The 21,102-nt window shown below is 41.9% G+C and overlaps 1 protein-coding gene and 1 pseudogene across 14 annotated transcripts in view; one reads left to right on the top strand and one right to left on the bottom strand.

The window, feature by feature from the left end:
* NSD1 (nuclear receptor binding SET domain protein 1) overlaps window positions 1–21,102 on the top strand; it is a 170,602-nt gene that overhangs the window by 124,832 nt on the left and 24,668 nt on the right. For all 14 annotated transcript variants that reach the window (XM_054556277.1, XM_024247156.2, XM_054556272.2 and 11 more), the window contains 5 exons: window positions 583–783; window positions 3,626–3,805; window positions 13,069–13,225; window positions 15,108–15,313; window positions 19,231–19,343. In XM_054556277.1, the coding sequence (XP_054412252.1) occupies window positions 583–783; window positions 3,626–3,805; window positions 13,069–13,225; window positions 15,108–15,313; window positions 19,231–19,343 (857 nt within the window). The remainder of the gene's footprint in view (window positions 1–582; window positions 784–3,625; window positions 3,806–13,068; window positions 13,226–15,107; window positions 15,314–19,230; window positions 19,344–21,102) is intronic.
* LOC103890782 (protein arginine N-methyltransferase 1-like) lies at window positions 10,706–11,883 on the bottom strand (annotated as a pseudogene).

Raw genomic sequence — 21,102 nt, 5'->3', positions numbered from 1 at the left:
CACCTTCCAGGCTCAAGCAATCCTCCTGCCTCAGCCTCTTGAGTAGCTGGGACCACGGGCATTCACCACCATGCCCAGCTAATTTTTGTATGTTTAGTAGAGATGGAGTTTCGCCACATTGCCTGGGCTGGCCTCAACCTCCTGGAATCAAGCCAGCCACTCACCTCAGCCTCCCGAAGTGCTGGGATTGTAGGCGTGAGCCTCCTCTCCCAGCCCAACTTAAATTTCGCTGGTTGCCTCCTGGAGGTATCCCCTTAACTTGTTCCTGTGTCATCCATATTTCCTGTAAACTTGTAGTTAGTCCAGGGGCTTGATTAGGTTTAATTTCGGTTTTTTCTTTTTTTGGCGGGGGTGCCAGCGGCAAGCATTTTCTGTAGACAGCATGTACTTTCTGTTGTATCACGTCAGGGAGTATGTATTATCAGATTGTTCATTTTAATAATACTAAGATTGTTACAGTGGGTTCACATGATGTCAAACCGATCAGTCCATTATAAAATTTCTTGTGAACTTTTCACCTAATGGTTTAGCATTTGGTAGATTCTTGAATTCTTACTAATTTATCTTCTTTTGGCTTCTCAGGAATCCATACCTGTTTTGTATGTAAGCAGAGTGGGGAAGATGTTAAAAGGTGCCTTCTACCCTTGTGTGGAAAGTTTTACCATGAAGAGTGTGTCCAGAAGTACCCACCCACTGTTATGCAGAACAAGGGCTTCCGGTGCTCCCTCCACATCTGTATAACCTGTCATGCTGCTAATCCAGCCAATGTTTCTGCATCTAAAGGTATGGATTTCTTATGTGGACCAGTCTAATTGTAAAACCTCAGTTTAATTGGCAATAGATATTTTCTTTTTTCTTTTTTTTTTTTTTGGAGGCAGAGTCTCGCTGTGTTGCCCAGGCTGGAGTGCAGTGGCGCCATCTTGGCTCACTGCAAGCTCACTGCAAGCTCCGCCTCCCAGGTTCACGCCATTCTCCTGCTTCAGCCTCCTGAGTAGCTGGGACTACAGGCGCCCGCCACCACGCCTGGCTAATTTTTTTGTATTTTTAGTAGAGATGGGGTTTCACCGTGTTAGCCAGGATGGTCTCGATCTCCCGACCTCGTGATCCACCCACCTCGGTCTCCCAAAGTGCTGGGATTACAGGCGTGAGCCACTGTGCCCGGCTGGCAACAGATATTTTCAAATGCAATCAATCCACCATGTCACTTTATGGCCTCTCTCTAGCTTTTATCAGAGAGATTACCAACATTGTATTTGGGAGAGAAGAGGGGCATAACGAACTAGTTCAGCAGCCAGGCAATGCCAGGGCTCCATAGAACACAATGTGGTTGTGTGGTAGGGTATTAAATATTTGGATTTCATGGGAGATGTAGTTTGAGAAAGTGTTCTGCTGCACGTCCTCTTCCCCCTATTGATTAGAAAACCGGAGTGTAGTCTTCCCCTGGGCTTTTTTTTTTTTTTTTTTTGAGACGGAGTCTCGCTCTCGCTCTGTCACCCAGTCTCGATCTCCTGACCTCGTGATCCACCCACCTCAGCCTCCCAAAGTGCTGGCATTACAGGCGTGAGCCACCCACTGCGCGGGGCCCCCCTGGGCCTTTTTTTTTTTTTTTTTTTTTTTTTTTTTTTTTTTGAGATGGAGTTTCGCTTTTGTTGCCTGGGCTAGAGTGCAATGGTGCAATCTTGGCTCACCGCAACCTCTGCCTCCCGGGTTCAAGCAATTCTCCTGTCTCAGCCTCCTGAGTAGCTGGGATTACAGGCATGAGCCACCATGCCTGGCTAATTTTGTATTTTTAGTACAGACAGAGTTTCTCCATGTTGGTCAGGCTGGTCTCGAACTCCTGACCTCAGGTGATCTGCCTGCCTCGGCCTCCCAAAGTGCTGGGATTACAGGTGTGAGCCACCGTGCCTGGCCGGCCATTTTTATATCTCTGGTTTATGTGTGTGATATCATTCAGAAATGCATGTCAAGGCAGGATTGGGGGTTTCGTGTTGATTTGTTTTTTGTTGTTGTTGTTGTTGTTGTTTTTAATGAAAACTCTTGTCCTAGAAATTTTCTTCTGCTTCATAGTTAAGCTGAGACCTGAGTTTTCCAAAACTGTCTGTGCATATAGGTAAACTTAAGTTTTGAAATGTGTTCTCTTTGGTAAAACAAGTTGTTTTTGTTGTTGTTGTTGTTTGTTTTGTTTTTTTTTTGAGATGGAGTTTCACTTTTGTTGCCCAGGCTGGAGTGCAATGGCTCAATCTTGGCTCACTGCAACCTCCACCTCCTGGGTTCAAATGATTCTACTGTCTCAGCCTCCTGACTAGCTGGGATTACAGGCACATGCCACCATGCCCAGCTAATTTTTGTATTTTTAGTAGAGACAGGGTTTCATCATATCGGTCAGGCTGGTCTCGAACTCCTAACGTCAGGTGATCTGCCTGCCTCAGCCTCCCAAAGTGCTGGGATTATAGGCGTGAGCCACTGCGCCCAGCGTGTGTTTTTTTGTTTGTTTTGTTTTTTTTTTTAAACAGGAGGTCTCGCTCTGTTGCCCAGTGTGATCTCAACTCACTGCAATGTCCACCTCCCAGGTTCAAGAGATTATCTTGCCTCAGCCCCTGGAGTAGCTTGGATTACAGGTGCTTGCCACCACTCCCGACTACTTTTTATATTTTTAGTATAGATGGGGTTTCGCCATGTTGGCCAGACTGTTCTGGAACCCCTGACCTCAGGTGATCTGCCTGCCTTGGCCTCCCAAAGGGCTGGGATTACACGCGTGAGCCACCGCACCTGGAAAAACCCAGTACTGTATCTCTGCTGGTGAATTCATGTGTGCCAAAAGAACCTTGACTTTTTCCATAGAGGATTGAGGAGGTAAAATTTAGCAGTGTTGATGTTTGTTTTAATCAGACTGTCAGTACCTTTTTTAGGATTATTTCCTGGCCTCATGGGTCTCATAAGTAATTTAACTTGTTGGATCAAAATTGCAGTTTCGATGAATATGATGGTGTACACCTGTATTTCCAGCTTCTTGGGAAGGTAAAGCAGGAAGTGGGAAGACTGAGCACACAGACTTTGAGGTCACGTCCAGCCTTGGCAACATAGGGAAACCCCGTGTCTTTATTAATACAAAGAAAAATGAAAAGATTTGCAGTTGGCTGCCTTCTCGTTTTTAATTGTTATTACAGATTGCATTAGAGGGTTTGGTGGTGGTTTGGTGATGGTTTATAATAGATGAAGTATTTGAGGGGATGTATTTCCTCTGGAGATGGTAGAGAGGTTCGTTCACTTGAAAGGCTTTAAAAGAATCACAGAGTTCCAGGCAGGCATTATTGTTCTCTCCCCTCTCCCTATTTATTCTGGGGCTGATTTCCTACTTGTCAGGACGGTGGTTTGAGTTGGGCTTTCCCTTGTTGAAGCAGGCTCACTGACAGTTACGGGATTTGATTGCTTTTGGAGACTTATCACATAGCTCCCATCTGAGTTTTCTTGGCGGATCGTGTGTTTAAGATCCATCATCTTAGTGGTCATTCCTTCTATTTGTGACATTTTTTCAGTGCTAACAAATAGACTTGAATAACTCACATTCTTTTTATATTTAATATTTTTGTTTTTCTTTTGCTTGTCCCTGATTTTCCTGCTTTAGGTCGGTTGATGCGCTGTGTCCGCTGTCCTGTGGCATACCACGCCAATGACTTTTGCCTGGCTGCTGGGTCAAAGATCCTTGCATCTAATAGTATCATCTGCCCTAATCACTTTACCCCTAGGCGGGGCTGCCGAAATCATGAGCATGTTAATGTTAGCTGGTGCTTTGTGTGCTCAGAAGGTAAGAAATCATTTCTTCCTCTATTTGTAGTCTAAAAAGGGATTAAATCAATGTTTTAATTGGAACAAAAATACTTTTCATCAGATTGCCACTGGAAAAAATATTAGAAATGATACTATTCATCTGCCATTCAGGAAATGATGTCCTGAATTAATGATTACATAGCAGAACGTTTTTTATTTTTTTATTTTTTTGAGACAGCGTTTCACTCTGTTGCCCAGGCTGGAGTGCTGTGGCACAATCTCAGCTAACTGCAACCTCCACCTCCCAGGTTCAAGCAATTCTCCTGCCTCAGCCTCCCGAGTAGCTGGGATTACAGGTGCCCGCCACCATGCCCAACTAATTTTTTGTATCTTTAGTAGAGACAGGGTTTTACCATGTTGGCCAGGCTGGTCTCAAACTCCTGCCCTCTAGTGATCTGTCTGCCTCGGCCTCCCAAAGTGCTGGGATTACAGGGGTGAGCCATTGTGCCTGTCCAGCAGAACTTTTAAAACTTGGCTTTGTTGCCCAATAGGGAGAGGTTTAATTTTTCTTATTTTGAATAATGACTTCAATTTTGTTAAAATGATAAACAATTGAAGCAGTAAAGACAAAAATTCACTTAATCTCACCATCAGAAAAAAAAAAAATCATTGCTTAATATTAAGTGGCATTATTCCAGACATTCATGCATGTCAGCAGATAGAAAGTCAGATACCTAGATAGAAACAATTCTTGAAAATAGCATTATCATGTAATTGTGTTTTGTTAACAAGCAATTTTATACAAATTAATAGAAAAAGAGTGAACGTGATGGAAAAAGTGAAGGGATTTGTGAACTTTAGTTATATATTTTCTCATTGTAAGAATATTAGTTCTTAAAAGATCACGTAGAGGAAAGATAAATTTTCTATATATTTTATTCTTAGCTCTTTCACCCAGGCTGGAGTGAAGTGGTGCAATCTCGGCTCACTGCAACCTCCGCTGCCGCGCCGCTCCCCATCCCGCCCCCACCGGTTCAAGCGATTCTACTGCCTCAGCCTCCTGAGTAGCTGGGATTACAGGCGTCCAACATCATGCCCCACTAATTTTTTTTTTTTTTTTTGGTAGAGATGGGGTTTCACCATGTTGGCCAGGCTGGTCTCTAACTTCTGACCTCAGTTGATCTACTCTTCTCAGCTTCCCAAAGTGCTAGGATTACAGATGTGAGCCAGTGCGCCCGGCCATTTTATTCATTTTTAAAATACTTGTTTTTTAGAGCAGAGTTAGTATTAACCTTTTACGTATTTTCTTTTCTATCCTTGTCATCCCTGACAACTTGATTTTTGCTAGTTAAATGGAAGATTTTAGCACTCATCACCAGTATGTTAATTGTAGTACTTAGAGTTCTGAATTCCTTATTTCAGTTTTTCTCTTGGTTGTCTGAACTTTTGTGAGCCCACAGGTGCTCATTTCTCTGCTTTGAGGCATCATTTGCCTTTGTACTAGAAGGATATCTAGTACAAAGGTAAATGATACTTTTCTAAGTTCATGGTAATGGTATTGGTATTTTGTGATGGTATTTTTCTAAGTTCATTGTGGACTTTGCTCCACTATTTCCTAGTGATGAGAGTGGTACCAGTTCTTCAGTTTTCTCATTTATTTTCAGATTTTATTTTGTTGATTTAGTAGTTACTTGGCAATAATTTTTTTATTATCTACTTATTGATTATGCAGTTTCCTGAAAACCTGGCTGGCTCTGAACATTCTGAGGGACTAATTTTAAAAAGAGTCAATAAATGTAATAGAATGAGCATTGTACTTCGAATCTCGAAGTCCAAGTTTGAATTCTGGCTTGTCGCTTCAGGCAAATTGCTTTACCAAGGCTTGGTTTGCTTGTTTATAAAATATAGGCTCTATTCCCTATCACACAGTCATATTATAATAGCATCAATTAAATGAAAAGATATGATTAAAGCCCTTGCACAGTGAGAAAATAAGTTTAAATGGTCTCTGGTCTCATTTTTAATTCTCTGTAGGGCTGACTTTTTCTACAGCCTGCCTCATTTTGTTTGATTTTCTTCTAAAAATTATCTTTGTTACTACCCACTTTCCCTGCAAGATGACTTCCTTCAAGGAAACAATACCTTCTTTTTCTTTCCTCTTTCTTAAGATATCACTAAAGAAGCCGAACATGGTGGTGCATGCCTGTAGTCCCAGCTATTCAGGTGGCCAAGGTGGGAGGATTGTTTGAGCCCAGGAATTCAAGACCAGCCTGGGCAATATAGCGAGACTGACCTCATAAACAAAACAAAACAAAAAACAACCAAAAAAATAGATATCACTGTGAAAGGAAAATAAATCCCAGGAGGCCCAAATCACTAAGCCAAGGAAAAGTCAAGCTTGGAACTACATCAGGCAAACCTGCCTCCCATTTTATTCCTCAATAATACAGCTACAAGGCCAGGCGCCATGGCTCACGCCTCTAATCCCAGCACTTTGGGAGGCTGAGGCAGGCGGATCACCTGAGGTCAGGAGTTCGAGACCAGCCTGGCCAACATGGTGAAACCCCATCTCTGCTAAAAATACAAAACTTAGCCAGGCGTGATGGCAGACACCTGTAATCCCAGCTACTTGGGAAGCTGAGGCAGGAGAATTGCTCTGTTCTGTTGAATTTCACCCTGGCAGTGGAAACCGATCGCTTATCTTCACAGGTGTGGGACAGAAAGTCATCCCTATGCTCATCTGAGACAAATGCATACCTGATTGCTTCCTCTGCCCTATTTATGTAAAAATGCAGTTTCACTGAGCCAGATTAAATTGTGTATTCAGTGAAAGGCTGATGAAGGATTCAAAAGAATGCAACCTTTTGTCTTTTACCTACTTATGACCTGGAACCCCAACCCCCTATCAGAACCAATGACAATGTTACACATACTGATGTCTCTTATCTCCCTAAAATATATAAAAGCAAGCTGTACCCCCACCACCTTAGGCACGTGTTGCCAGGATCTCCTGAGGTTGTGTCATGGACGTGATTGTCACCTTGGCAAAATAAACTTTCTAAGTTGGTTGAGACTTGTCTGACATATTTTGAATTCACATCACTAAGGAGATTTGTATTATCAGGCGTATGTATATGCCAATAATTCTGTAAAAGAAGAATTTTCCTTACTTGCGATATATTGTTTCTGTAGCCACAGACTGGAGTTTAGTTAATTCTGGAAGCTTTTTTTACTTAGTTGAAATCTGACAGCTAGTACACAGTCAATGGATGGGTAAAACTGCTGCCACCTTAGTATAAACCAAGGCACTACCTCCAAACCAATACAAGTAAGCAGTCATTGTGTTCTGTATCATCACCTACTCGCAGTAAAAGCATGGCAGTTTCACCTTAGAAGATTCTTGAAGTAAAGCACCTTAGTTTTATTATATCTTGTCCATGAAGTGAACATTGTTTTTCTATTCTCTGTGATGAAGTGGGAAGTACACATAAAGCAGTTTCTTTGCATACTGATGGTTATCTTGAGTTAAAGCACTCATGCAACTGAGTTTCAGGCTGAACTATCCACATTGTTCACGGAACACCATTTTTAATGGTAAGAGTTACTGATAAACTATGGTTATTCATGCTTGGATATTTGGCAGACATTTACTTGAAAATGAACAACTGTGAGCCTATCAATTCAAGAAAAACAACTGCAAAATAATGGCCAATGATAAAATTTGAGCTTTTAAGTGAAAATTAAAATTTTTGTAAACTATTATCTGCTACCTTCAGTTTGACAATTTCTTAGTACTTACCGATTGGATCATGGTAGTATTAATAAATGTGATTTTAAAAGTATAATGAAATAGGCCATTTAGAAGATGCATATGACTCAATGAACCAATTTTTTTTTTTTTTTTTTTTTGAGACGGAGTCTGGCTGTGTCGTCAGGCTGGAGTGCAGTGGCGCGATCTTGGCTCACTGCAACCCCCACCTCCCGGGTTCAAGCGATCCTCCTGCCTCAGCCTCCCGAGTAGCTGGGACTACAGGCACGTGCCACTACGCCCAGCTAATTTTTTGTATTTTTAGTAGAGATGAGGCAATATTTTTAATATAGCTAATGCATGATGTTAAAAACTTTGCATATGTAAAAGATCCATTCAAAGTAGAAGACAGATCAATGAATTTTAGTGTAGTCATTTTAAGTTTAGTGACATAGTTTCAGTTTCCACATTGCAACTATACACTGTGGAGTTTTAGTATAGTATCAAAGAATGAATATCCACAGTTACTGAACAGGTTATTTTAGCACTCTTTTCCAGCAATATATCTCTGAGAGGCCATACTTTCTTCACGTATGTCAAACAAATAACATATTGCAAAAAATGCAATTCAAAATATTTGCCAAAATGGACTGTACACGGTGGCTTATGCCTGTAATCCCAGCACTTTGGGAGGCAGAAGTGGGTGGATCACTTGAGGCCAGGAGTTCAAGACCAGCCTGGCCAACATGGCGAAACCCGTCTCTACTAAAAATACAAAATTAGCTGGGCGTGGTGGTGCATGCCTGTAGGCCCAGCTACTCAGGAGGCTGAGGCAGAAGAATCACTTGAACCAGGGAGACGGAGGTTGCATTGAGCCGAAATCGTGTGCCTGCACTCCATCCTGTGTGACAAAGCAAGACCTTGTCTCAAAAAAAAAAAAATATTTCCAAAAATGGGTCAGGCGAGATGGCTCACGCCTATAATCCCAGCACTTTGGGAGGCCAAGGTGGCAGATCAGTTGAATCCAGGAGTTCAAGACCAGCCTGGCCAACCTGGCAAAAACCCCATCTCTACCAAAAAAAAAAAATTGGCATGGCTCAGGAGGCTGAGGCAGGAGAATCGCTTGAACCTGGCAGGTGGAGGTTTCATTGAGCTGAGATCATGCCACTGCACTCTACCCTGGGTGACAAAGATGAGGAAAAATATAGTTTTTATTAAAATGTGAATAATGTTTAATGGGTTAATTATTCTTAGTATCTGCTTGTGGGAACTAGGAAATTAAAATAATAAAATGAAATAGATACTTAAAATGAATTTAGATACTTAAAATATTTTTAGTTTTAAATTTCTCTCTTGCAGATATCTGTATTATATCCTGTACACACAAAAGCACTTTGGGTTTCTTTGTAATTTTCAAGAGCATAATGTGGTCCTGTAAATTCAAGGAAAGCCTTAGGCCAAAAAGCCCAAGGACTGCTCCCATAAACTAAGATTATCCTGTAGTTGGTGAACAGGGATGGAAAATAGTCTTACAACTTTTTTCCCCCTCATGTAAAGGAGAGAACTAAAGGTAGTTAACCCGGGTAGTAGGATCATAATTTGGTAAATTGCAAATTGTAAGGAATTGGACCCTTTCAGTTTAGCAGTATGTTTAAAATGCATTTTCTCTTTCTTTCCCTCTTCCACCAAGTGTCTCTTTTTATCTTTGTTTTAGTGGCTCATGCAGTTTTCCCTCTTCTGTCTGTCTTCCTGGTTTTCCGGCTTTCTCCTGTATATTACCTCTAGTGTCACTAGATAGACCCTCCTTCCTGCTTCCCATCTATCTACCCAGAGTAGTTCTATTGATTTCTTCCTTCCTGTTCTTCCTCAGCTCAATCTGCATTATGTTCTGTCCTGAAATACAGAGGTGCTTGCCACTTTTTCCCCTCATCTTTGACCTTTGTCCTTTATTCAGTGGGTTTTCTTTTATCCAGGTTTGTTTTCATGTTATATCCTTCTTTGAGTGCCTTTTTGTACGTGAAATATTTCTAGTGTATCATGAATGCCAATTTAATGAAAGGAAGATTTTTCTCCTAAAACTATGTAAGCAGACTAAACAAGTTGTAATTCAGCAAGTGACTAAGCATAGATAGGAATGTTGCAGACAGTATCCCGCCACTGGGCTAGTTGAATTTATGTCACTGTTAGTGTACCATTCTAAGATTATTTGATTACCAAAATAGCTAAGTAGAGGTTTAGAGTGTATAATTGTTCTTCAGACTTGTTTTTTAGCAGCAGACGCATTTCCAAATGTAATCTTACTCTGAATCTGAGAGCTTCACTATACAATACAGACAAAAGGCGAGCTTTTCCAGTTGAAGTAGGAGTCTGATCTGAAACACACCCCTGGCCCCAACAAAAACAAATAAAACTCCCACTCTTATTTTAAGAGCTTGTTGAAGAGAATTATTAAGTAAAGGCCCTTTTGGCCGGAACTGCCATCTTCCTGTAATTTGCCAAAATGATGAACACAAAGGGAAAGAGGAGAGGCACCCAATACATGTTCTCTAGGCCTTTTAGAAAACATGGAGTTGTTCCTTTGGCCGCATATATGCGAATCTATAAGAAAGGTGATATTGTAGACATCAAAGGAATGGGTACTCTTCAAAAAGGAATGCCCCACAAGTGTTACCATGGCAAAACTGGAAGAGTCTACAATGTTACCCAGCATGCTGTTGGCATTGTTGTAAACAAGTTAAGGGCAAGATTCTTGCCAAGAGATTTCATGTGCATATTGAGCACATTAAGCACTCCTGAGAGCCAGAAGAGCTTCCTGAAACGTATGAAGGAAAATGATCAGAAAAAGAAGCCAAAGAGAATGTTACCGGGGTTCTCCTGAAGCACTAGCTTGCTCCACCCAGAGAAGCATACTTTGTGAGAACCAATGAGAAGGAGCCTGAGCTGCTGGAACCTATTCCCTATGAATTCATGGCATCATAGGTGTTAAAAAAATAAAAGATCTCTGGACTGTTAAAAAAAAAAAGGCAAAAGTCAGCATGGGAATAAATTATATATAAAGTGCCAACAGAAGTATGTTTATAGTAAGAATTTTTTTTTGTTTCCCAGCTGAAGATTTATTGGCATAAACGCAACCATATAAAAACATAAGTTATGAAAAACAGTCATGATGTGCCCTCCCCATCCCCCCAGCCCAGGCCCCTAAAACCCCCTCTGCGGGAGGGAGGGAGGGAGAGAGGAAGGGGGAGCCCCACAACCGTCTAGGAACGCTCAGCCCCTCGGCCTGTGCAGGGCGGGAGAGCCGGGCCTCAGCACATCCTGTAGTCTGTGGAGCAGGACAGGTCGCACAGATGGCCCCTGAAATCTAGGTTGATGGTGAAGTCCAGGTCCCAGTTGTTCTTGGCGTTGGGCCGCATGCCGATGGTGCCGAAGATCTCCTCGTCCGTCTTCAAGGTCAGGTAGTCCTCCATGTAGAAAAGATCTCCTCGTCCGTCTTCAAGGTCAGGTAGTCCTCCATGTAGAACATCGTCTGCTTCCAGTGCGTGTACAGGGACTTGGGTATGGTGGAGAGAAGCCGGTCCTCTTGTGGCAGTGCGTAAACTCGATGTTGAAGTAGGCCACGTGGGCGTGCACGTAGTCATTCTGCTTCACTTGCAGGCAGAACGGGAAGGTGAAGGTCAGGTCTTCCACCTTGACGGTGTAGATGTCTACCTTCTTTATGAGGCAGGCGTTGGTGACCAGCTGTTTGAGGTCCACCACATCCACTAGGGGTTCCTTGATGGCCACATCTTTGATGCAAGATATATCGAAGCCATAAACGTTCTCCCACCAGTGGATCTTGTAGTCTTTGTACTGCCAGTCCTCGGTGGCCGTCACATACAGTGTGGCCCGGTCTGGGAAGATGAGGCTGTTGGGCGCCAGCCACTTGTCCGGGCATAGAGCACGGTGTTGAGCATGGACTCGTAGAAGAGGCAGTTTGCCCATCCACTTGCTGATGATGATGTCCACCTTTTCCACCGGGAGCTCTACCTCCTCCACCTTCCCCTTGGTGATGGTCACCAAGTGTTTTAACTTGTTGGCTTTGACAATCTTCACCGCATAATCAGAGCTACTGGAACACTCGATGCCGATGACCTTGCGGGCCCGGCCTTGGCGGCGAACATGCAGAGGATGCTTGTGTCCGAGCCCGCATCCAGCACCACCTTGTCTTTAAAGAGGTGCCGGTTGTGAAACATGGAGTTGCCAAAATGGGCATAGGAGTCAAAGTAGTAATCTTTGGACGTCACGCGTTCGACGTTCGGCTTCTCGCTGCTTTCCGCCTAGCCACAGGACACCTCCATGATGCAGTTCACTACCTCGGCGGCCGCCATCTTCACCCGCACCTACTCCTCTGCCGGCCACCAAGACCCCTGCCTTTTTCTATAGTAGAATTTTAAGAAGTGAAAGAAGCACAGTGAGAACAAGATTAACTCGGATATATTCTTTGCTAAGGCTTTACTCCCCACTTCAGGGTAAAACTTGGAATTACATGTTTGAGTCTAGCATGTTTGAAGCATGCTCATTTCTGGCAACAGCGTGGCTCATTTCTTTTTGGCAACAAAATAAAATGCCTGCCTGTCTGCTGAAACTACCGTGTTTTGAAAGCATTTGTACATTTATTTATTTGAGACAAGAGCCTTGCTCTATCACCCTGGCTGTAGTGCAGTGGTGCTGTCTTGGCTCACTGCAACTTCCGCCTCCCAGGTTCAAGCAATTCTCCTGTCTCAGCCTCCCGAGTAGCTGGGAATACAGGCATGTGCCACCACGCCCGGCTAATTTTTTAGTAGATGGGGGTTTCGCCGTTTTGGCCGGGCTATTCTCTAACTCCTGACCTCAGGTGATCCACCTGCCACAGCCTCCCAAAGTGCTGGAATTACAGGCCTGAGGCACTGTGTCCAGCCGAAAAGTTAGTAGTTTTGAAAGGAGGGAAGGAACTAACCATATGGAGATACTACTTATGTGTCAGACGCTACTAGGTAACTTACTAGCTAGGTGAATCCTCAAACAGATGTGGTTATTGTTTATTAGAGAAAACTCCTTACCGCTGAGGAAATTATAGCTCAGCAAGGAAAGTGAATTTCCCAAGGGCCTGTGGTCCTAGAGCTAGAATTCCAACCTGAACCTGACGAGAGTTAAATAAAGCTTATGCTGTTTATACTCTGGTCATTATGTGTCACTGATGTTTTTATTTAGTATATCTTTTAGTGAAGAGAAAGAAAATATGTATATGTGTATGGATGTACACATACATGACTTTATAGGTTTCCTTGTGACTTCATTGCTTTAACTTAATTCTGCCAATAGGATCTCATGTTTATTAGCTGTGAATCTAAGAAGCTTTGAGGGGAGCCGTGTTCGGGGTTGTTGGAGTGGGAATACTTCTTCAGCATAGGCTTTCTGGATAACTAGTTAAATTAATAAGCGCTAAACTGGTTAAGAGCTGAGCAAAAGCTATTTTAGCTGGGTTCTTAAGTGCAGTCTTGTGGTCTGAATGCCACATTTTTTTATTCCCACAGGAGGCAGCCTTCTGTGCTGTGATTCTTGCCCTGCTGCTTTTCATCGTGAATGCCTGAACATTGATATCCCTGAAGGAAACTGGTATTGCAATGACTGTAAGGCAGGCAAAAAGCCACACTACAGGGAGATTGTCTGGGTAAAAGTTGGACGATACAGGTAAGCCTGAAGAATAGCACTCATCTCTTTTACCATCCTCTGTTTCTTGAGACTTCTCAGATACAATGCTTAACGTATTTCTAATCATCTACTTAATTACTCATGGTACTCCTCCCCTCTTTTTATTGATTTTTTTCCTTTTAGGAAGAGAAACCTAACTTTATGATTTACAATTATAGGAATAATACATGTTCTCTGTCGAAATTTTTTTTTCTTTTATGTATTTTGTGAAAAGTTTTTTTTTTTTTTTAAATGAAAAGACACTAATAATCTCACAAGGCAGGCGCATTGTTAACATTTCGGCATATGTACTCCCAGACGTACCAATACGCAGTTATGCCCCCCACCATCCAAAATAACTGTTTTTACAGATAATACTCTGTTATGTGTCTTGGGTTGTTTGTTTTGAGACAGGGTATCCTCTGTCACCCAGTCTGGAGTGCAGTGGTGTGATCATTGCTCACTGCAACTTCAAACTCCTAGGCTTAAGGGATCCTGCCGCCTCAGCCTCCTGAGTAGCTGAGACTACAGGTACATGCCACTGTACCCAGCCACTTTTTCTTTTTTAAAATATTTTGATTGAACATCACACACCGGGAACTGTTGTGGGGCAGGGGGAGGGGGGAGGGATAGCATTAGGAGATATACCTAATGCTAAATGACGAGTTAATGGGTGCAGCACACCAACATGGCACATGTATGCATATGTAACAAACCTGCACGTTGTGCACATGTACCCTAAAACTTAAAAGTATAATAATAATAAAATTTAAAAAAATTTTTGATTGAATATGGAAAGCACAAAGGATGTAACATGCATGACTTTAAAGAATAACAAAAGTGACACCTGTGTGTGTACCTCCTACTTAAAGAAATAGAACACTGTTGGTACTTTTGAGGTTTATTCCATGCCCTGATTCCATTCTCTCCTACCCCCAGAGGTAACCACTGTACTAAATTTTAGGTTTTTCATTCCTTCGCCGTTCTGTGAGAGTTTGTTTTCTTTGGTATGTTTTAGACCTTTATGTAAAGGAATTATTGTTGATATATTTTCCTGCAACTTTTTTCATTCACTTTTATGCCCCTGAGATTCATCATAGTATTGTATAGTGATTCATTCATAGTTCACTGTTCCTTTATGTAGTCACATAATGTCTAGTTCACTTACCCATTTTCCTGTTTGGACTGTGAACATTCGGTCAGTTTTTCTTGGTTTATATACTTGGGACCTTGAATATAAGTATATACTTATATACAAGTATATATTTGGTTTATATACTTAGGGCCTTCTCTAGGGCATTCTCTGGAGTAAAGTAGGTAGATAGAGGTTTCCAGCTTTAATAGGTAATGCCAAATTGTCTCCCTAAAGTGGCTGTATAGTAATTTACATTCTTTGATTTTGTTTGTATGTGTTTGTGTTTTGATTTCTTGGTGCTGTTCTTCCATATTCCTACTAATTATTGAAGGTTTCCTTTTTAAAGGCCAAATTGTATTTTATTTTGTATAGTGTACCATGGGTAATACTATTATTTTCTTGATGTTGAGCATTTATACCTTTTCCAGTTTTTCCTTCTTATAATGCTTCAGTGAATGTTACTGTCATAAGTCTCTGTTCCTATATCATTATTTCCTTAAGTAGAATCCTTGAAGTAGAATAATTGAGTCTAAGGGAGTGCGTGCCTGTGTGGGAATGTGGGCAGGTGTTTTCCAGCTTCTAGCACGTACAACTTGTTTGTGTTCTAGTTAGGTTGTAAGAATGCCGTAAGATGGACTTTAATGTGGACAGACAGACATTGCTAATCCTTACTTTTATATGAGTAGGTTATTTTCCTAATGGCTTGCAGACTTCTAGAGGTTTCCCTTCTCCTTTTCACCTTTCCAGGTGGTGGCCAGCTGAGATCTGCCATCCTCGAGCTGTTCCTTCCAACATTGATAAGATGAGACATGATGTGGGAGAGTTCCCGGTCCTCTTTTTTGGATCTAATGACTATTTGTGGACTCACCAGGCCCGAGTCTTCCCTTACATGGAGGGTGACGTGAGCAGCAAGGATAAGATGGGCAAAGGAGTGGATGGGACATATAAAAAAGGTAACTTTATCCTTTTTGTTTCTCAGGCAAACACAGACCTCTGTTGCCTGAGTGTCTGCTCTGTTTTAGAATTCACATGTGCTCCATTTTGAAACTGCCTTTGTCCTCTCAGGGCATTATCTGGCTGCAAATACAGTATTTTGCAAGGAAGTTGACCCATGTAACTCATTATTTTTGAGCCTTAACCTTTACTTAATTAGAATTTCCTTGAGCTTTTTTTTTGACTTATCAGTTGTTTTCTCAGCATTCCATCAAATAATGGAGTTCTGAAACTATTTCATAGAAGAAACACTTCAGTTTGTTAGACAGAGGCTCAGATCTCTAGCAGAGCTACATTTGCTCCAAGGAGTTTAGTCTTGTCTTGTCCTGTCTTGTCTTTTCTTGTCTTTTCTTGTCTTCTCTTCTCTTCTCTTCTCTTAAGCTTGTTGGGAAGAAGTAAAATTCACCAGATATTGTAGAACAAACTAGTAAAGGTCAAAGCATAAATGCTCTGAATCAAAATAAAGTTTTGTAAACTGGCCTAGCAATGAAGGCAGGGTACCCTGTTATAAGCAGAGCTAGATTTACTGCTTACCAGGTGGTCGAATCAACTTTGAACCCGGTTTTCTCTCGCCATATAATGGAGAAAGTTTGCTCTCAGAACTCAGTGGGATTATCAAAAGTGTCCCTGCAGAGTACGTAATTGGTATCCGCTTAGTGGTAATTACCTTCTTCCTCTAGCTGTCCTTTGAAAGATAATATATCCCTTGCTATTTAATGTATTTGGTCCTTAAAGTACAAATGGTTCCCAACTCAAAATGGTCCAACTTACACCTTTATGATGATGCACTTCCATTATGTTCCTCAGCTTATGATGGGATTACATCCAGGTAAACCAATTGTTAACATGAGGAGCATCTGTGTAAGATTTTGTCTATAGGGTGAGATGAAAAGGGATTCTAAGCAAGTGACATGGAAGAAGATTCTAAGCAGGTAAAACTTTCTGGTTGGGGAATGGGAGTAATGTCGATAGGGAACAAGTTTAACAAGGTTCTGTTTGCCACATGTTATTTTAGTAGCTCCTCACTTATCCTGTTTGTCTTGTGGTTTCTGTACAAAGATATGGGCTGTCTATCAGTTCTACTGCTAATAAAAAAATACATAGTACTGCGCTATTAGTACTAATACTTCAGGAGCTGCGGTCTTGAGTCTTGTAATCTCAGGTGGTCAGGGATAAAGTCACCAGTATTTTGGCCTGCACAGAGCTGGCCACCACTGAGATTGGGGGAGAAGGTGGAGTATAAGGAATACCTCAGGTCTGAGCCTGCCTAAGCTCTGAGATTCTGCCTTAATCAGGGGGTTTCTAGGTGCCTCTGACTTCTTGGAACTTGTATTTTTGCAGGAGAATCTGAAGTAGATACCAGCAGTCGAAATACCTGCCGGGATTTTGGTATTATTAATATTGTGGCAGAAGTGTGAATTGTATATTCTGTGGGAACAGAGCAAGAGGAAACTGGGGAGCAATGTTTGGAAGTCATGAATGATTACTAAGTGACTCTGAGGAATGAATCATAATAATAATAGTTAGCATTTTTGTTTGCCAGACCCTGTTCAGTGTTTATTTTCTGCTTTAAGTGCTTATGATAACCCTATGAGGTGGATACCATCCTGATCTTGCAGATGAGGAAACTGAGGCACATTAATGTTAAAGTACTCGCCTGACATATCAGTACCAGTAAGTGATAGAGGAATGTTTCTGACTCTGATAGTAGGGCCAGAATCTAACCTCTACACTGACTTTGAAGAAGGAAAAGGACTTAAAATGTGATACATTTTACCAAGAAGGCATCACATGTGAAAGCACGTGTTGAATCTATTAATAAAATCCTGAGTTAGCAACCTCCAAGTATTTGGTACAGTTTAATAAGCACATGGTTGGGGGAGTGTTGGGCTATTTTCCTGAAAGGATGAAGATCTAACTAGATCCCTAGTTAGAGCAGAGTTTTAGAAACTTCAGCCTGGGACATTGTTGGGACCATTAAAAGGTGAGAGGCTGCATGTGGGAAAATCAGTGAGATGGCTAAGTAGTTTGGGACAGAAATGACGAGACTCTGCTGGACACGGTGGCTAATGCCTGTAATCCCCGCACTATGGGGTCAGGAGTTCGAGACCAGCCTAGCCAACACATTGAAACCCTGTCTCTACTAAAAATAAAAAAAATTAGCTGGGCATGGTGATGTGCGCCTGTAATCCCAGCTACTCGGGTGGCTGAGGGAGGAAAATCGCTGGAACCCGGGAGGCAGAGGCTAATGCCACTGCACTCCAGCCTGGGTGACAGAGCAAGCGAGACTCTGTGTGTCCACCCACCCCTCCCCGCCCCCCCACCCCCACCACCACCCCCACCACCACCACCAAAAGAGAAAGAAAGAAAGAATGAGACTAATGGTGAATCGTTCATGGGGATGGAGAATATGATTTATATTGGATAGATGTTAAGGAGGTAGACTAGGACATGCTGAATAATGTCCTAGTCTACCTCCTTAGAAGAACACATTTTAGGAAGATTTAGATGATTCTCCTGGAAAGAACACATTTTAGGACAATTTAGATGACTCCATGGAACACATACAAACTCTGGTAGATGGCTACAAGGAAAGGAAGAAAAAAAGAATAGGTCAGAGGGGAGAATTTCTTTAAAGGATTGACAGACTTGGGGAGAAAGGCACAGAGAAAGTGGGAAGAATGGGATTCTCAGAGTTTTTAACGTGGGTGAAGAATAAGGAGTTACAGTTTTAAGTGCAGAATGAGAATCTTAAGATTTTGTTGGACTTTTCAGATACTGCAATCTTTTAAACATGAGAAAGTACAGGGGCCGGGCACAGTGACTCATGCATGTAATCCTAACACTTTGGAAGGCTGAGGCAAACAGATACCTTGACCTTAGGAGTTTGAGGCCAGACTGGGCAACATGGCAAAACCTTGTCTCTACAAAAAAATTAGCCTGGCATGGTGGTGCATGCCTGTAGTCCCAGCTACTTGGGAGGCTGAGGTGGGAGGATCACTTCAGCCGAGGAGGTCGAGGCTGCAGTGAGCTGTGATTGCTCCATTGCACTCCAACCAGGGTGTTAGAGTGAGACCCTGTCTCAAAAAAAATAAATAAATAAAGTACAGTACTTGAGTGTAGATTAGCTATGAAGATCTGTGTATCATTAGAGCTAATAGTTTATATTTACACAACAAGTCTTAGGATAAGAGGCAAGAAGGAGAACAAAGCTTCAACTTTGAATTTCTGCCAGAGGAGAGTGAGCACAATATCTGGGGCACCTAAGATGTAGCATGTTTCCTAAAGTGGGAGGTTTAGGACTGAGGAAAGAAAGGCTTAAAGGCAGTGACTTTGCTAAGCAGATGAAGTGTAGTTGTTAGGAGATGGTATCTGTGGGCTTTTTAAAGTCATTTAGTTGTTTATTGTTTTCTCATCTAAAGCACAGTTGTCTAATCTTTTGGCTTCCCTGGGCCACATTGGAAGAAGAATTGTCTTGGGCCAAACATAAAATACAGTAACAGTAACAATAACTGATAAGCTAAAAAAAAAAAAAAAAAATCCATGCATAATTTTTATGATATCCGCCACCACAGATAAGCAAAAAAGTTCTCGTATTCAAATGGATGGACGCCCGTGATCTAAAGGGTGATAGTCTGTATTGTGCCATTTAGTTCTGGATTATGTTTTGTCTTAATACTATGTCTGAATACCCTTTGGACTACATTACCTGTTTGAAAATAGCTGTTATGTGTTTTCTTTTTCATATAGCATTGGTCGATTTTTGTGTAAAACATGGAGTTTCTCCAACTTAAAGGGGAAAAAGTAAAAAATAAATGAATAAATAAGTAATTCCACCCAGAGATTTTGAAGTGACTTGTGCTGTCTGTTTTCATAGCTCTTCAGGAAGCTGCAGCAAGGTTTGAGGAATTAAAGGCCCAAAAAGAGCTAAGACAGCTGCAGGAAGACCGAAAGAATGACAAGAAGCCACCACCTTATAAACATATAAAGGTGAGGAGAAAATCTTGGGGGACCTTCTCTAGAAGAAATATGGAATAGCTGGCTCTTCCCACTCTGTTCATGACAAGAACGGAAGCACAAGCATAGTTCGTTTTAGGTAGAGGTATGAGCTTAAAAGAAGATAAGAAATAGCCGGGCACGGTGGCTCACACTTGTAATCCCAGCACTTTGGGAGGCTGAGGCTGGCGGATCAGCTGAAGTCAGGAGTTTGAGACCAGCCTGGCAAGGCAGGTGCCTGTAATTCTAGCTATTTGGGAGGCTGAGGCTGGAGAACTGCTTGAACCCGGGAGGCAGAGGTTGCAGTGAGCCGAGATGGTGCCACTACACTCAAGCCTGGGCGACAGAGTAAGATTCCACCTCAAAAAAAAAAGAAGAAGAAAAAAAGAAACAAGTACCAGAGCACCGTTCCTAGCACATTGCCAGGATTCCCAATGTCAGGAGAATTGATTTTAGGTGCACCTAACCTTTAACCTACCTAGTAAAATAGTCATCACCATTATCATCTGGGTCCAGTGGAGCCTACTTGTATTTTAAACATTTTTATGTCATTTATATGAATAATTGACAGACATAAAAATAAAGAGACAGTGGAGAACAAATTTATTAGAAATTTTAGTGTTATGTTGTTGCTAAAATCATTACTTTTAATGGCAAACCTCAATTACTTTTGCACCAACCTCATATTTACTAAATCCTTTTTACGAACCTCTTTTTATCAGATAAGTTAGTTGTGATGCTCAAATATCATAAAACATGAAAGAATATTGTTAGGCCTGTTGAGAAAAGGAGGTTACCCAGGTTGTTCACTTATCCTTTGTGTGTGTGTATGTGTGTGTGGTGTTTTTTTTGTTTGTTTGTTTTTGAGATGGAGTCTCCCTCTGTCTCCTAGGCTGGAGTGTAGTGGTGCAGTCTTGGCTCACTGCAACATCCATTTCCCAGGTTCAAGCAATTCTCCTGCCTCAGCCTCCCGAGTAGCTGGGATTACAGGTGCACACCACTATATGCGGCTAATTTTTGTATTTTTAGTAGAGACGGGGTTTCGCTGTGTTGGCCAGGCTGGTCTCGAACTCCTGACCTCAGGTGATTCACCCGCCTCAGCCTCCCAAAGTGCTGGGATTATGGGCATGAGCCACCACGCCCGGCTGTGTGTTTCCAAAGACTGATAATCTGAGATGTTACTTGGAGACTAATTTGACCACCATCTTGAGAATCTAGTATGTTTAAGTTTGTCTCAAATATTGGATCGAGCATAGTTAAACTGAAAAACTTTTGTTGTTTGTCAGAAATTCAGATTGAACTAGATGACTTGGATTTTTATTTGCTAAATCTGATAACCCTACCGAAATCAGACTTTCAAGATCGTATCTCCAGTGTTTTATACTTGCTTTTTTATTTTTAAACTCCTTTCCTCAGGTGTAGTAGACAGTCTTTTATACTTTTTTTAAACGACAATGCAGTACTTTGGGTAATGCCGTAAAAAATCTAAAGTGTGACAGTTTATTTCAGTATTTCATCGTGCTTATATGTGATTCCATTATGCTTCCCTTGTCTTTTTTTTTTTTTTTTGAGATGGAGTCTCGCTTTGTCACCCAGAATGGAGTGCAGTGGCACGATCTCGGCTCACTGCAAGCTCCGCCTCCCAGGTTCAAGCCATTCTCCTGCCTCAGCCTCCCGAGTAGCTGGGACTATAGGCGCCCGCCACCACACCCGGCTAATTTTTTGTATTTTTAGTAGAGACGGGGTTTCACCG

The sequence above is a fragment of the Pongo abelii genome, chromosome 4 (genome assembly GCF_028885655.2).
Source record: "Pongo abelii isolate AG06213 chromosome 4, NHGRI_mPonAbe1-v2.0_pri, whole genome shotgun sequence".
In the NCBI taxonomy this organism is placed as follows: domain Eukaryota; kingdom Metazoa; phylum Chordata; class Mammalia; order Primates; family Hominidae; genus Pongo; species Pongo abelii.
This window is presented reverse-complemented; position numbering and strand designations above follow the sequence as displayed.